This window comes from Solanum tuberosum, unplaced genomic scaffold, assembly GCF_000226075.1.
Source record: "Solanum tuberosum cultivar DM 1-3 516 R44 unplaced genomic scaffold, SolTub_3.0 scf00667, whole genome shotgun sequence".
Lineage (NCBI taxonomy): Eukaryota > Viridiplantae > Streptophyta > Magnoliopsida > Solanales > Solanaceae > Solanum > Solanum tuberosum.
In genome coordinates, this window is record NW_006239588.1 from 145,011 (window position 1) to 161,522 (window position 16,512).

Sequence of the window (16,512 nt, forward strand, 5' to 3'; positions counted from 1 at the left end):
GTTTGGTAAGAAATTGACACATTGTATTATAAGTGTATTAAAATGTGTGATAAATATATCATTCATCAATAAAACTTGTATTATATATGTTTTATAAATTGTTCTCTGTAATATTTAAAGCTGTCAAAAAGGGTCGGCCCAGCCCCACCCTGCCCAAGCCTCGCGGGCCAAGGAATTTGAAGGGCTGGGGAGGGCCGGCCCTTTATTTGGTAGGGCCTGAAAATGCTCAACCCAACTCGACCCTAGAAAGGCCGAGGGTTGGGGCGGGCTAGCCCTTCTTTTGTTCTTTTTTTTCTTATAATTCTATAACATCAAGAAAATGAGAAGATTTTCAAATCAAATATGGCAAATAATGGTGTTGTTTCAAAAACACTAGCAAAAATCTAGTGTAACTAGCATGTATATCGCATACCAGATACACGAGTGAGATAAGAGAGTGACAAGCAAGATGGGAGGGAGGCGAGGGAGCGAGATTTGTATATGTATCTTAGATACATGCGAATCTACTTGGATAAAGTGTATCTAGAACAAATTAACCTAATTTTGTGCCTATATATTCTGAGATCCATGTATTTGGATACGAAGATTCATAATATTACAACATAGCATGTATTCAAATAATTAGATTATATACTAGTGAGATTATTGTAAATTACTCTTAAATAAAAAGTTTTAACCCATGGGTTGACCCCGGTCCAGCCCCGATCAAGCCTCAAGGGCCAAGGGCTTATATGGATCGGGCTTATAAGCCCTAGTTTTAAATGGGCTTGAAAAATCTTATCCCAAACCCTACCCCAATAACGGGTAGGGTTGGGCCGGCCCCATGGGCTAAGCCCATTTTGACGACACTACCCTTATATAAATAAAGGTATTATTTTTAATATAATAAAAAAAAAATTGAGTTGTGGACTTTAATATTTATTTATTTTTAACAGTGATATGTTGATATTTGAGTATATACATTATGGTTTATATAAATAATTTATTTGGTCTTGAAAAAAAGTCGTTTAGTCTTTATATTCCTTAAACAGTTTCTTGTCTTCTATGAGAAATTTGTGATACATTGTCGCATTAAATGGTATTAACCATATTTCCGTTTTTGTTCTCATTTCATATATGTCTGAACGGAAACATGCTCAAATTACTCCAAGTAGGAGTTCTCAAAGTCGAGCAAAGGGACAAGGTAGAAGAGCAAGTCGCCATAGGACATGTTTCCGATGGCGTGAGATTATACGTATTGGTGTCACAAGGGCGACACAAAATCTGTGAAGGAATCAAAGAGCCATTCGAAGAGAAAGAGAAGAAATTTAAAGAGTTTGAGTTTTTGAAGATGCCCCCTAATATTTCAGCACGTGACTTTGTTCAACTTTTTGAAATAAAATAGGTTGAACTGATTGATTAAGGAAATTTAAGATTAGAGAGCCTTAACTTATTTAACAGACGCTATCCGTGAACCTTGGGGGTGATAAACTGACTAATGTTTATCATGACATTTGGCCCAGTCAGCCTTTTAGGGTGTATATTTGTTGCCTTGAAGACTTGTTGGAGGATTTTAGTCTTTAAAATAATCTAGTAATTTGTTATTGCTTATTTGTTTTCAATATATGAATTATGTAGTTTGTTTTTTCTTAATTTCAGTTATTAGACTTAAAAAATCTTTGTTATTAAAGTATTCAATATATATTAGTGTACACATTAAGAAATTAGTTTCAAATTTTGGCTAAATATTTAGTTTGTAGATGATTGGATGCTTACGTGTCTTATCAATTTTACATTAAATATGGAACCTTTATGAGAATTGATTTGCTTGTATGTGTATGTCACATACATAATTGATTAGAAATTCTTGCCTTATTATAATTCATATCAGACATGACATCAAAAAGTACCACTACTAACTTAAACAAAGGTGAAAAATTCAACGGTGACAATTACGACATCTGAAGTAGTAAAATATGGTATGTACTAGAAGAGAAAAATGATATGGAAGACATAAATCATATTTTGAATCAACCAGAAGAGGGTAAATATGCACAACACAGAAGGGATATTGAAGCTTACAAAGCTTGGAAAGAAGCTAATTCCACTACACGTGGAATAATAGTTAGTTCTGTGGTTGATGACCTCATACATGAATGTAAGGAATTACCTACTACTCATGCTATGTGGGCACATCTACGAGGAACGTATGGGGTTACATCTATAACCTGCCTCCGATAGTTGACTATCAAATTTGACATTTACATGAAGCGTCATGATCAAAATATCAAACAACACCTTAGGGTGATGTCAAACATAATAGCTCAACTCATGAGTGTTGTCCATGTTCTTTCAGATAAGCAACAAGCTCAAGCAGTGATTCAATCTCTTCTCAATAATTGATAATATTTGAAGGTTAACTTGACCCATAATGATAACATCGAAACTTTTTATAATGTTGCCCTCCAGGTTGAACTTGAAGATGAGCGCCTTGGTGCTGCTAAAGCTACTTCTAATGCCTTTGTGGCAGAGCCAAGTGGTAAACATCTCCAAGATTCAAGCGCAAGAAAAATTGGAAATGACGAAGAAACTGGAGAAGGACCCTCTAAGAAAAAGAAGAGGTCAAATTCCAAGAAAGGAAAACGGTTTTTAAACAAGAGAGACAAGAGAAAAATGAAGTGCTACAATTGCCAAGTGTTGGGGAATTTTGCTCGTGAATGTACTGAGCCAAAAAAGATAGCATTTCTAAACACATCTTTAAGTGCTACATATGTTTCTAGCACTTCGTTATTAACTGAATTTTATCCTATGTGGATTGTAGACTCAGGATCCACCGACCACATGAGTCGAGATAGAGAAGTGTTTTTGGAGTTTCGTCTAAATCAAGGCGGATCTACGTAGGAAATAATGTAAAACTAGAAGTCAAAGAGATAGACACTTGCAAAGTGGACTTACATGGTAGTCGTTCATTGATATTGTATGACGTCCTATAGAGATTCTTTGAATATTTGAGTATTGCAAGGAATTCTAAGGGTCCCAAAATTCAATATCGCATACATGAAAGATCCTAAGTATCACAACAAGACCAAACATATTGACATCAAGTATAACTTTGTGAGAGACGTAGTAGCAAGTGGAGAAATAACTTTGCAATACATTTCTACACGTGAAATGATAGTTGATCCTTTTATGAAGGCCATCTCTAGAGACTTGTTTGAAAAACATGTTAAGGCTCTAGATTTGAGTATGATTTGATAATATTTCAGCGTTGTAAAATAACTTAATTATTATAATATTCTCTTTTATATACTACTATTGGATTTATATTCAAATATAATATGCATGTGATATTTTGTAAGAAATAAAGTGTGTCAAACAAGTCGCGAAATTGACTCTCTCACACGAGCAATAATCTCTTACGTCGAGAAACGTGAAGAGATAAGTTTCACCACCATATTATGACTTGTTTTATGAGCCAGACAAGAATTTCTCTAAGAAAATGAGTTTAAGGAATACTAATGAGAGAAACTAAGGATAAACACTTGGATGTGTTTAGACCAAGGTCTGTACAATGTTGAATTTCTAGCGACTCTAGGCAGTTTTCAATCTCTTTTGAATAACTTTGACCTTCTCCATAGCTTGATGAACTAAGTCTGGTCCTATCAACCCTGCTTCACCAACTTCAAACCATCCAATAAGAGATCTACATCTTCTCTCATAAAGAGCTTCATAAGGAGCCATCTGGATGCTAGAGTGGTAACTATTGTTGTAAGCGAACTCAATGAGAGGTAAGTGATCATCCCAATTCCCTTTGATATCAATCACACATGCCCTCAACATATCTTCTAAAGTATGAATAGTGCACTCTACTTAACCATCTGTCTGAGGATGAAAAACAATACTTAAATTTACCTTTGAACGCAAGCCTTTCTGAAAAGATTTCCAGAACTATGCAGTAAATTGTGCACCTCTGTCTGAAATAATCGAAACTGGAACCCCTTGAAGTCTAACTACCTCTTGAATATACAACTTAGCATAATCCTCTGCTGTATGGGTAGTCTTTACCCGTAAAAAGTGGGCTGATTTGGTAATTCGATCCACAATCACCCAATAGAATCATGCTGCCTGCGAGATCTTGGTAAACCTGTGATAAAGTCCATATTGATCATTTCCCACTTCCATTCCGGAAGTTCTATATTCTGAGCCATACCACCGGGCCTTTGATGCTCTACCTTAACTTATTGGCAATTCGGACACTTAGCAACAAACTCTGCAATGCCCTTCTTCATACTACTCCACCAATAAACTTCCCTCAAGTCATGATACATTTTGGTGAAACCCGGATGAATAGAATATCTGGAGCTATGAGCTTCATCCATGATCCTTTCTTAAAGTTCGTCCACCTTTGGTACACACAACCTACCTTGATACCTCAATACACCATCTCCCCCTTGTTCAAAAGCCAATATTTTTTGTTTATGAACATTTGCCCTCAATTCAAGCAAAATAGGGTCTTGTTCTTGTTTCTCTTTTACTTCTGACACCAAGGATGATTTAGCCCCATTCATTACCACTACTCCTCCTTATGTGGAATCCATTAGTCGAACTCCTAAGCGTGCAAGTTTGTGCACATCTTTTGCTAACTCTCTCTTATCTTCCTCAAAATGGGCGATACTACCTATGGACAACCTGCTCAAGGCATCAGCAACAATATTAGCCTTACTTGGGTGATAAAGAATACTTATGTCGTAATTCTTGAGTAACTCTAACCACCTTCGTTGTCTGAGATTAAGTTCTTTCTGGCTAAACACATATTTGAGACTCTTGTGATCGGTGAACATATCCACATGAACACCATAAATATAATGGTGCCATATTTTCAAAGCAAATACTACGGAAGCCAACTCTAAGTCATGGGTTGGGTAATTCTTCTCATGAACTTTCAATTGTCTCGAGGCATAAGTTATAACTTTGTCATTCTACATCAACACACAAACCAAACCAACTCTAGACGCATCACAATAAACAACAAAGCCTTGTGCACCTTCCGATAAGGTCAATATTGGGGCAGTAGTCAACCTCTTTTTCAATTCCTGAAAGCTTTTCTCACAAGCTTCAAACCATTGAAATTTCACTATTTTCTGAGTCAACTTGGTCAAAAGGGATGAAATAGATAAGAACCCTTCTACGAACCTTCTATAATAGCCAGCCAAACCCAAGAAACTCCTAATGTCAGTTGGAGATGTGGGTCTAGGCCAATTCTGCACTACCTCTATTTTCTGGGTATCAACTTTAATTCCCTCTCCAGACATAATGTGGCCTAAGAATGCCACAGACTCAAGCCAAAATTCACACTTAGAGAACTTGGCATACAACTCTCTATCCTTTAGAGTTTGGAGAACTATTCTGAGATGACTAGTATGATCTTCTTTATTCGTCAAAGAGATTAGTATGTCATCAATGAATACGATAAAAAACATATCAAAAAAAGGTTTGAATACTCTATTCATAAGGTCCATGAATGTTACAGGCGCATTGGTCAAACCAAAGGACATAACTAGGAACTCATAATGACTATAATGGGTCCTGAATATTGTCTTTAGAATATCACATTCCCTTACCCCCTCAACTGATGGTAGCCTGATCTGAGGTCTATCTTAGAAAAATAAGTAGCACCCTGAAGTTGATCGAAAATATCATCAATTCTTGGAAGAAAATATTTTTTCCTGGTGGTAACCTTGTTCAATTGGTGCTAATCTATACACATACTAAGGGAACCATCATTCTTCCTCACAAACAAGACCAGAGCACCCCAAGGTGAGACACTTGGTCGAATAAAGCCCTTATCAAGCTGATCTTTCAATTGTTCTTTTAGCTCTTTCAACTCTGTTGGAGCCATTCTATATGGCAGAATAGATATAAGACGAGTATCTGGAAGAGTATCTATACCGAAGTCTATCTTTCTCTTAGGAGGGACTCCGGGTAGATCATAAGGAAAGACTTCTGGAAACTCACTCACAACTGGAACTGACTCAATAGGAGGTATCTCAACACTAGAGTCATTAACTCGGACTAAGTGATAGACACACCCCTTGGAAACTAACTTTCTCGCCTTAAGGTACGAAATAAAGCGACCCTTAGGCACTGCTGAACTGCTATTCCACTCTATAACTGGCTCATTAGGAATTTGGAACCTAACAACTCAAGTTCTACAATCAATGGAGGCATAACATGCATGAAGTCAGTCCATACCTAGAATGACATCAAAATCTACCATCGTTAGCTCAACTAAATTAGCCATGGTGTACTTGTGATTGATGGAAATGACACAATCACGATATACTCGCTCAGCTAGAATAGACTCCCCAACATGTGTAGAAACACAAAAGGGTTCACAAAGTTTCTCAAGGAGAACATCAAAATTATTTGCAACATAAAGAGTCACAAAAGATAAACTTGCTCCTAGGTCTAGCAAAGCATAAACATCAAGAGTAAAAACTTTGATCATACCAATGACAACATCTGGAGAATTCTCTTTCTCTTGAAGACTAGTGATCGCATAAAGGCGGTTTGATCCTCCGCCAGTATCGAAAGTAGCTCCTCTAGGTGCAGCCCTGTCTGGTGGAGAAACTAATGAAGATTGGGCCCTATTGCCCTGATTCCAATTACCTTGCCAGTTCTTAGGGCACTCTTTCATGAAGTGACCCTCTTGTCCACACTTGAAACAACCTGTAGAGCCATCACGACACTTACCTGGGTGATTCCTCCACACTTAGCACATGTAGGAGCCCAGTTACCTCTTTGTGACACACTACCCTGAGACTGTGCAGGTCTAGCTCTGAAGTTCTGCGAATTCTGACCATTATGCTCACCTTTGTTTCTAGGTGCAGGTGCACTAGCAGATGATAGAGCATGCCCTTTTTGCTTTTGCTGAAAGGATGAACGGTTCACATTATTTCTCTGTTGTCTAGACTCATTCCTTGTCTTCGCTTTCTTGTTTCTAAACTCCTCCCTATCCCTCAGTTTTTCTTCCTCAACCTGTTGCACATAGACCACCAACCTTGTTATATCCATGTCCCCAATTAGCATGGTTGCCTTGCCCTCTTTACTTGACAGACGGGACGACCCAGCAACAAAAAGACCCATCCTGCTTCTCATATCCACAACCATCTCCGGAGCATATCGGGAAAGTTGGATGAACTTCAAGCTGTACTTATGAACACTTAGTGAATCCTGCTAAAGGGTGAGAAACTCTCGTACCTGGGCCTCTTTCATTTCTCGGGGGAATAAACTCCCTAAGAAGGCCTCTTCAAAACAATCCCAACTCGCAGGTGGTGCTCTCTCAGCTCTACCCTTCCTCCAATGGTCAAACCAAGTCCTAGGAACATTCTTTAGTAGATATGCAACTAGTTCTACTCGCTCAGTATCGGCAACGTGCATAAATTCAAATACCTTTTGCAGCTCCTCAATAAAATTCTCTGGATCCTCAGTAATGCTTGAACCAGTGAAACTTGGAGGATTCATCCTGAAGAACTCTCGAATCCTCGAAGTATCAGGCACTTCCTATCTAGCTCCTCTTTGTTGCCCAACCTGGTTAGTCACAAGTTGGCTCAACATCTGAATCGCTTCCCTGAACTCAGCATTCGTGACTTCTCCTTGGGGTTGCACTTTAGGTGCATTAGGTACCCCTTGCTCCTCAACACTCCTTCTAGCAGGACGACCTGACAGCTCTTCGTGGAGGCATGGTTAATTGAAAAACATGCGCAAGAACGAATTAGAAAGAGACTTTCTAGAGATGAACTCTATCGCACGAAATGAGTATGAAAGAAGTAAGGTAATTTCCTAAGTGTCGCAGCCTTTTAATTATAGATGTGGCGCGCTTCAAACCGATAAATAGGACTCTACAGACACGACTTCATAAACTTCCTAGGACACTTGAACTCTGTGCTCTGATACCAAGTTTGTCACTCCCCGACCCTACACCCTGGGCGGGACTGGCACTCGAGAACCATTTCTGGCCCCAAGCGAACCCTTGGCCTGGCTAGACTCTCAGCGGAAGACTCTAACCATTATTACAATTATCAAATGCACTTATAAAACAATTGTCTCAAATTAAACTCAGAACGTTTAAGGATAAAACATTCAACTAGCCATAGATGACAACTCAAGTCTTAACATAAGAAATAACAATGTAAAGACAACTGAACTACTAATTGTCTATGAAGCCTCTAAAACAAGAAGGGATGTTGGGGCAAGACCCCCGATCATCCTAGCAACTAAAGTAATAAAGCAATGTAAAAGGAGCCCTCCAGAAGCAAGGAGGCTCACCAACTGACTCTAAGTGCTCAATTGGATCAACGAGGCACTGGATGTTGATCCTGGTTACCTGTGTTTGCATCATGAAATGATGCAGGCCAAATGGCATCAGTATAATAAATGTACGAGTATGCGAAGGGAATACTAAACATAACATAAGCTTGAAAGGAATCTGAAAGAAACACTTACCTTGGCTTTACTGAATTCATGAATAACGTAACTCAAATCCAAAGTACACAACAATAATAAGGTGCAGTTATACAAAGCATTTAAAACAGTGGGTAGCAATTCAATTTGTTAAAGAAATGCAATAACAACTCAATTTACTCATATAATAAAGTAACATAATTACTGTGGGAGTTTCTCTAACCGACAACCACCACTATGAGACTAAGTGGTGATACAACGTCTTAGCCCACGTTGCCAGAACTGTCCTATACTTTGTCGTCATATAGAACGCCTTAACTAAGTGGATCCACTAGTCTATGCTAAAAAGCACTAAGGAATCATCTAAAAAGTATGATCATTTTCTACCCATGATGGCTACATGGTTTATGGAGACTTGAGTTATTATGAACTCGCATCCCCATATCGGTGCTCAATACTACTCCCAAAATATACTCAGCTCATATTTTTTTAAAACAAAACCATTTCTTTGGTTTGAGCTAATTACTCAAAACTTAGCTTAAAAGCTCTCTTGGAAATCGGTGATTCCTTTCTTGCTCAAATGTGAAAACATTTTAACTCTTGGAAATACTTAGTTCCCGTATAATCTTTGAAGACAAAGAACTTTACTCTTATGATTTACTCAACTCAACGCTTAAGTCTTAAAACAAAGTTAAAACGTTTGTGAAAGACTTTTGAAAAACTTTATGAACTTATCTTGACTCGATTCTTAACTTCTTGACTTGACTCTTAACTTTCCTTGAATTGAAGTATGGATTCAAGGTTCATGATCTCATGTTTATGGATGATTTCATGATGTTTAGACGTACCTTAGAGTGTTGGAATCAACTAGGAAACATAGGTACGTTGCTAAGGAACTAGTACAGAAAGAAGGGGGAAGAATGGGAAGAACTAGCGTCCCTGGCGCTCTGAGAAGCGCGGGGTGCCAGCCCTTAAATTTCAGAGAAGGACTTGGGGCGCTCTGGCTGGCGCGGCCCCCCAGAGGTCAAACTTCAGAGCTCTAGTTGGGGTGGTATGGCTGGGGCGGCGCTCCAGGCCCCTGCCCAGGTGAACTCCAACTTTTCTTCTTCGTTTTTCAACTCTAAACCCCCATAATTCAACTTAGTTCTTTCCCCAAATACTTAGAATCGAATACACCCTCAATATATCTAAGATTCAACTCGAAATCACACCTAAATACATGAATCAACCTCAAGAAACTTCAACAATAAGAACCCACAAGATTTCAAATGAATTAACATCAAGAACTCATAGGATTTGACTTTCAAAACAATACAACTTCTCTGAATTGAATCATGATTGGCGTGTGGTGAACTAACCCAATGCTATGTGATCTCACATACCTCGTAGGGATCACCCCTTGATGAAATCCACACGCAATTCTCCAAGAAATCGACGAATCTTGAACTTTCTTCTCCTTTCTCCTCTTTTCTCGGAGCCCTAGCGTGAATTTTAACTTTGCTAAACTGATCTAATTCTGATTAGACACCAAATAAACTCTAAAAACGAAATAAAATAATTGGATAAGGAAAATACCAAACTACCCTCCCAAAATCTGGATTAGACTTTCCTTATTTGAACAATCCAACTTCAAATGGGAATATCTCACTCATACGAACTCGGAATCGCGCAAACTCGGCGGCGTTGGAAAGAAAATTCCAATATCTTTTATAAAGTATCTGGAAGAACACCTAACTCATTCTGAGCTAGGAGTTATGGTTGTTTGAAGTTGACCCAAAACTCAAACTTAACATAACTTAACCAATTTTCCAGATTTTTCATTCTTTTCAAAAATGACTATTTCCAATTCTAAATCTTTCTAGTTCTTTCAAATAGCGAGATGTTACATTTACACTCTTCAGAAAAGAGATTGAAAAACAAAACAAAACAGAAAACTCAACAAAAAGGTGACATTTTCTCATAAGAAAAAGGCATCCAACAAAAAGGGTATTTAGTTTGTGAAACGCTATCTTTATTTCCTAGTGATACAAAGAAGGATATGGAGCAAGTCATTCAGTTCGTGAAATTCATTTTGCTGCAACAATCAAAGGTACACAAATCTTGTACCAAAATGTTGTTTAAATCTATCAGAATCGAAGATATCTTTATACTAAACGTTGAATCGAAGAATTAAACTTTTTTTTTAAAAAAAATCAAACCTAAATTGAAATTGAAGAAACATATTAATTTGATTCCATCCAATTTTTCGATATTTATACCAGCCCTCACCCTAAGTTGCCTATAATTGTCACGCCCCGAGCCTACACCCTGGGCGGGACTGGCACTCGAGAACCATTGTTGGCCCAAGCAAACCCTTGTCCTGGCTTACTACTCAGCAGAAGACTTTACTCAACAATTAAGACAACTCAAGAGATAACTTCATAAATCAAACTTAGAATGTATAAAGGCAAAACATTCAATTGGCCATAAAGGCAACTCAAGTCTTATAATCAAAACAACTTAAATGAATAGGACTAATGAACTACTAATGTCTAACTGTCTATGAAGCCGCTAATATTGTGAGGGATGTCGGGACAAGACCCCCGATCATCCTAACAACTGAGATAACAAAGCAATGAAAAAAAAAGGGTATCATCCGGAAGCAAAGAGGCTCACCAAATGACTCTAAAATGCTCAACTGGATCAACGAAGCACTGGATGTTGATCCTGATTACCTGTATATGCATCATAAAACGATGCATGCCAAATGACATCAGTACATTGAATGTACGAGCATGCGAGGGAAAATCTAAACAACACATAAGCTTGAACTGCAATCTGAAAGAGACAATTACCTCATGGATACTTAACTCATGGATACTCAACTCAATGCAGAAATACCCAACAGTAAAGATGCAGTTTATATAAAGCATTTAAATAGTAGGTAGAAACTCAGTGTATTGTTGAAATACAATAACAACTCAATTTATGTATATAATAAAGTAATATAATTTTGTGGGAGTTTCTCTAACCGACAACCATCACTATGAGTTATGTGATGATACAATGTCTCGCCCACACTGCCAGAATTGTCATATAACTTGCCGGGATATAGAATGCCTCAACTAAGTGGATCCACTAGTCTATGCTAAAAGCATTAAGGAATCATCTAAAAGTATGACTCTTTCTACCCACGTTGGCTACATGGTTTTTGGAAACTTGAGTTATTATGAACCTGTCCTCATATCGGTGCTCAATACTACTCCCAAAATATACTCAGCTCATATGTTTAAAACATAACTCTTTCTCAGTGGTTTGAGGTTATTACTCAAAAACTTATCTCTTAAAAGAGATGGAACTCAAAACTACTCATGAAAACTCATTTGGAAATCGGTGTTTCCTCTCATCTTAAATGTGAAAACATTTACTCTTTGGGAATACATAGTCCCCATATAACATTTTAAAGAAGATGAACTCAGCTCTACTCTTTCTCAATCTCAATGCTCAAGTCTTAAAACAAGTTTAAAAGATTTGAAAAAGACTTTTTAAAATGACTCGAAGAACCCTCAAGACTTGACTCTCAACTCTACCTTGAATTTGATTTATGAATTCAAGGTTGTGATTTGTGATAGGAAAGATCTTGTGATGTTTAGGAGTGTTTTTAGATCGTTAAACATGAGAAACGATCAAGAAATCACTGTCTGGGAGCAAGTCCGTGACGTGGAGATGCATTTTATTTTTTTGGTCGAGAGATAATTTTTGAAACAGGGGAGTCCACGTCCTTTCCGTGACGTGAAGGGAAAATTTGTTCACTGGGGGAGCAAGTCCGCGTCCGCGTGCCAGAATCTGCTTGACTTTTTCCTTCTTCGTTTTGTAACCCCAATTCGCCTAAATTCAATTTTTTTGCTCAATTTCTCTTTAGATTCAGATACCCAGTACTTGTACACAAGAATCTACTCCTAAACAACTCTAAAATCAACACGATTCCATCAAGAACTCAACAATCCCATCAAATCTCAAGAACGAAAGGCAATTTCAAGAACATTATTCAAGATCATCAAACTTTCAACTTTCTAGAACGAATTTTACTGAACTAAATATGATTGGCGCATGGGTGAACAAACCCAATGCTATGAAAGTCTCACATACCTCTTTAGGGATCAACCCTTGGCGAAACGGCTTCGATTCCGCAAGAAATCTCCAAGAACGCCTTGACTTTTCTCCTCTCTCAAATCCCTAGAGTAATTCTTAATTGCGTAAACTGAAGTAACTCAGTTTAGACCCCAAATAACTTACTAAAAACGAAATAATTTAAATGGGTAGTGAAAAGACCAAAATACCCCTCTAAAATCCAATTGTCTTTCCTTATCCAGATAGCCCGACTTCAAACGGGCATATCTCCCTCATACGAACTCAAAAATTAGCAAACTCGGTGGCGTTGGAAAGATAATTCAAAGACCTTTCATTTGATATCTTGTAGCCCACCTAACTCATCCTGTACCAGGAGTTATGGTTGTTTGAAATTGACCCAAAACTCATACTTAACATACTTCCCAAATTTCAGATTTTTATTCTTTCCAAAAATGGTTCTTTCTAATTCTAGCTCTTTCAAATAGCGGGGTGTTACTGTAATGAATTAAGAAGTTGAAAGTCAATAAAAGCCAAGCAGCCAAGTAGCTAAAATGAAACTAGGGATGTCGATGGTTCGCGTTGTTCCTATGTTTGTTCAACACGTATTCACATCTCTCAATTTTTTTTAGTTTTTTTTAGTTTTCCCCTATGTATTTGGTATCTACATTGTAGCTTGATTAAATTTGAATTCACGTCGAAAAGTCTCACATTGCTTCTTAACAAAGACGATTATGTACTCAAATGGACTCAACCCGAAACATCTAATTAAGGATAAAGAAGTACTTACCACTCCATCAATATGCTTCTCTCAAAATTTATTATATATATAAAACTACAGTGTATTTAAGTGTTTTATTGTACCTCCGACCGGCCACTTTACACTTATGATTCTCATCAATATCCCAATTTTGGTGTTTTCTTTAATTTTTATTCTTTAAAATTATTAATTTTTAATTTTAATCTTTAAGAGTTTTAAGTAACAAAAAAGTGATAAAAAATTAGTTTTGTCAGTAAAAAAAACTTCAAGGCATAAATTTAATAGCATAAGTTATGTCCAAAACATAAGTCGAGTGGCAAGTTATAGCTCAAGGCATAAGTGGTACACATAATGTCATATGTCATAAGTTTATAAACACAATTTATGTCTCAAGGCATACGTTTAACGAGTAATGTCCAGAACATAAGTTTAATGATACAAGTTATGTTACATAACATACATTCAATAACCCGAGTTATGTAACAAGGCACAAGTGAAATGACACAATTTGTGTCCTAAGACATAAGTTTAGTGGTACAAATTATACCACAAGACAAAAGTTCAATAACATAAGTCACGAATCAAGATAAATTTTTTGTAAGATCTTGTCTTGCAAATAAAATACTACAAAACTTATGCAACATTCTCTAAAAAAAATTACCTAACAAAAGTCATAATTAAAGATACTCTGACACACATATTTTCGTTATATGAACAATATAGGTAAAAAAATTCATCAAATAAATAATTGTTGATAAAGTTAATTAAAATATATACAAATTGACTTGAACACCATATTTTTCGCAATACAAATATTCAATTACTGATGTGCATACAAATAATTGTCTATCTCCATCCTTGCTCCTAGAAAAAACATTATTCAGCATAACCTTTATAATTTGTACAAAAGTCAAAATAAATTACTCATGTGCATACAAATAAAAATATCTTGAATGATGTGACCTAAAATTAAAAAAAAATGTTATTAGATCTCAAAATTAATTTATTCAATCCATAAAAGGAAAAATTATCTATTTTATGAAAAAAATAGTTATACAATTATTATTAATACTCCTTGTCGAAAAAGCTTTTCTAGATTCTTGATGATAACAATAATAATGTCCTTTTTATTAATACTTCAAATCACAAAAGTCACAGAACATAACCAACCAGAAATAGATCATCATTAGGATTCTTTTTTCCTTTTTTTTTTGCCTGCTTTACACTTTTGTGTTTTCTTGAATTCCTTCCAATTTCAATTCTGGGAGAGAATTCAATTTTTAATCCACCTCCTCTGAAAACCCTAGTTCCAAATCCCCCATTTTACCATTAATAAACTCTTGTTTTACATAAATGTGAAATCCCTTTTCACAGTTCCCTCATAATCTTGTTTTAATTGCATAAAGTTTGGATCTTTTTGTCATAGTATTCAAGATTCTTGTTTTATTTGGTTAAAGTCTGAATCTTTTTATCATAGTTTTCAAGAATCTTGTGTTTTAAGGAGATATGAGTATTGATAATGATGTTCTTAGAGGAGGATTACATGTGTCAGATGAATTGTTGGGGACTATTTTGCCAATAGTGGTGTATTGGGTTTATTCAGGATTGTATTGTTTGCTTGGGGGTATGGAGAATTATAGGTTGCATACTAAGAAAGATGAAGATGAGAAGAATTTGGTTACCAAGAAAGAGGTTGTTAAAGGGGTTCTTCTTCAACAGGTTGTTCAAAGTATTGTTGCTACAATTCTCTTCGCGGTTCGTCACCCATATCACCCTTTTTATTGCAAATTTGTTGATTGATTTTACCATTGTTGGTAGTTTGATAGGATAGAGATTGTTGTATTGTTACTTGAAGCAGGTTAATTAGTATTTGTTATTGTTTTTGAATTTGGCTAAGCGTATTGCAATTCAATGGAGGAAGGTTGTTGTGAATTCACTGTAAAACAAAACATAGTTTAGCTAAAATTGTTTCTTTGAATTGGATTTGAGCATTCATTTGTTTGATCAGTTGGATACAGAGGGTTAGTATAACCATCTAATTTGAGATTGAAGCATCTATGACTGATGATAGATGAGTTGACCTTTACTGGTGGCTGCTGTTTCGTTTTGACCAAAGTTCGGAATACCTTTTGATCCTTGAGTTTAGGTTTAAAATATGTAGATTGGTGCAAGTGTTGTGCAATTATACTTGCACGGTGTGTTCATACCCCGTGGTTGGAAGAGGGATTAGAGGAAGCTGTTATGAAAGTGAATAGTTTACTATTTCTGAATTTGGCACTGTTGGATGGTTCCTTATTAGAATATGTTGAGGATCTTTAGTTTTTTAAAAAAAAAAACATTTACGATTAGATTTTATGCTGCATAATTGTGTAGTCTTGCAGGCGCTGGATTTTATATTGCAAAGTTCGGTCTTTTCAAATTTCTCTCTGGTATTTCTTATATTCACATATGGAGAGAAGTGGAGATTGATATATTGTTACAGTTGCACATGTTTATTAGCTTTATTTTCTTTCTTGGAAGTTTCTTAGCAACTCCTTGTATAATTTGTCGCCTTCTGTCGGTGGCTATTTTCCGTAAAAGATACTTATTTAATTAGTATTGGATGAGATAGGTCCGGATAAGGCATAGATGACTCATACTGTTAACCCATATAGTTTGGGTTGAGCATAGTGGAATGATTGATTGACGGACCTTGTAATGGTGGATTCCATCTGGCTACAAAAGGTTTCAAACTTACTTTTGATCTTTGAGTTTTTGGATTTAAAATATGTCGTTTGGTGTAAGCAATGTGCAATTTACACTTGCACGGTATTTCATTCCCTGTGGTGCTCATGGAAGAGGAAATTCCATTAGAAGAGGCTGTTACGACTTGCGAGGAATAATAGTTTTTCATTATGGATTTTGGCACTGCAAGGCATATGTGATGCTTTATTTAATAATATGAAGAGGACGTTTTAGGCATTTTTTCAACACTAACATTAAGTCTAATTGTTGCGTAGTTTGTGGACAGGATGGTGGACTTCTTATTGATGTCTTCCCTATTGTTTATAGATTTTGGCTGATACAGGGACAGATATATCGCTTGTCTATGTAGCTGGTATAGATAGTTATTGGGATTATTCTTTTTGAAGTACCCTATCGTTTTATAAACCTATGAAACATTGTGCCTTTTTTTTTTTTTTTGATGACAAGGGAAACCCGCA

General features: G+C 36.5%; 1 protein-coding gene across 1 annotated transcript in view; it reads left to right on the forward strand.

The window, feature by feature from the left end:
* Positions 1 to 14,343: 14,343 nt before the first annotated feature.
* Positions 14,344 to 16,512, forward strand: part of LOC102606075 (sphinganine C4-monooxygenase 1-like) — a 6,087-nt gene continuing 3,918 nt past the window's right edge. The window contains exon 1 of the mRNA XM_006366640.2: positions 14,344 to 15,064. Within this exon, the coding sequence (XP_006366702.1) occupies positions 14,816 to 15,064 (249 nt within the window). The 5' untranslated portion in view covers positions 14,344 to 14,815. The remainder of the gene's footprint in view (positions 15,065 to 16,512) is intronic.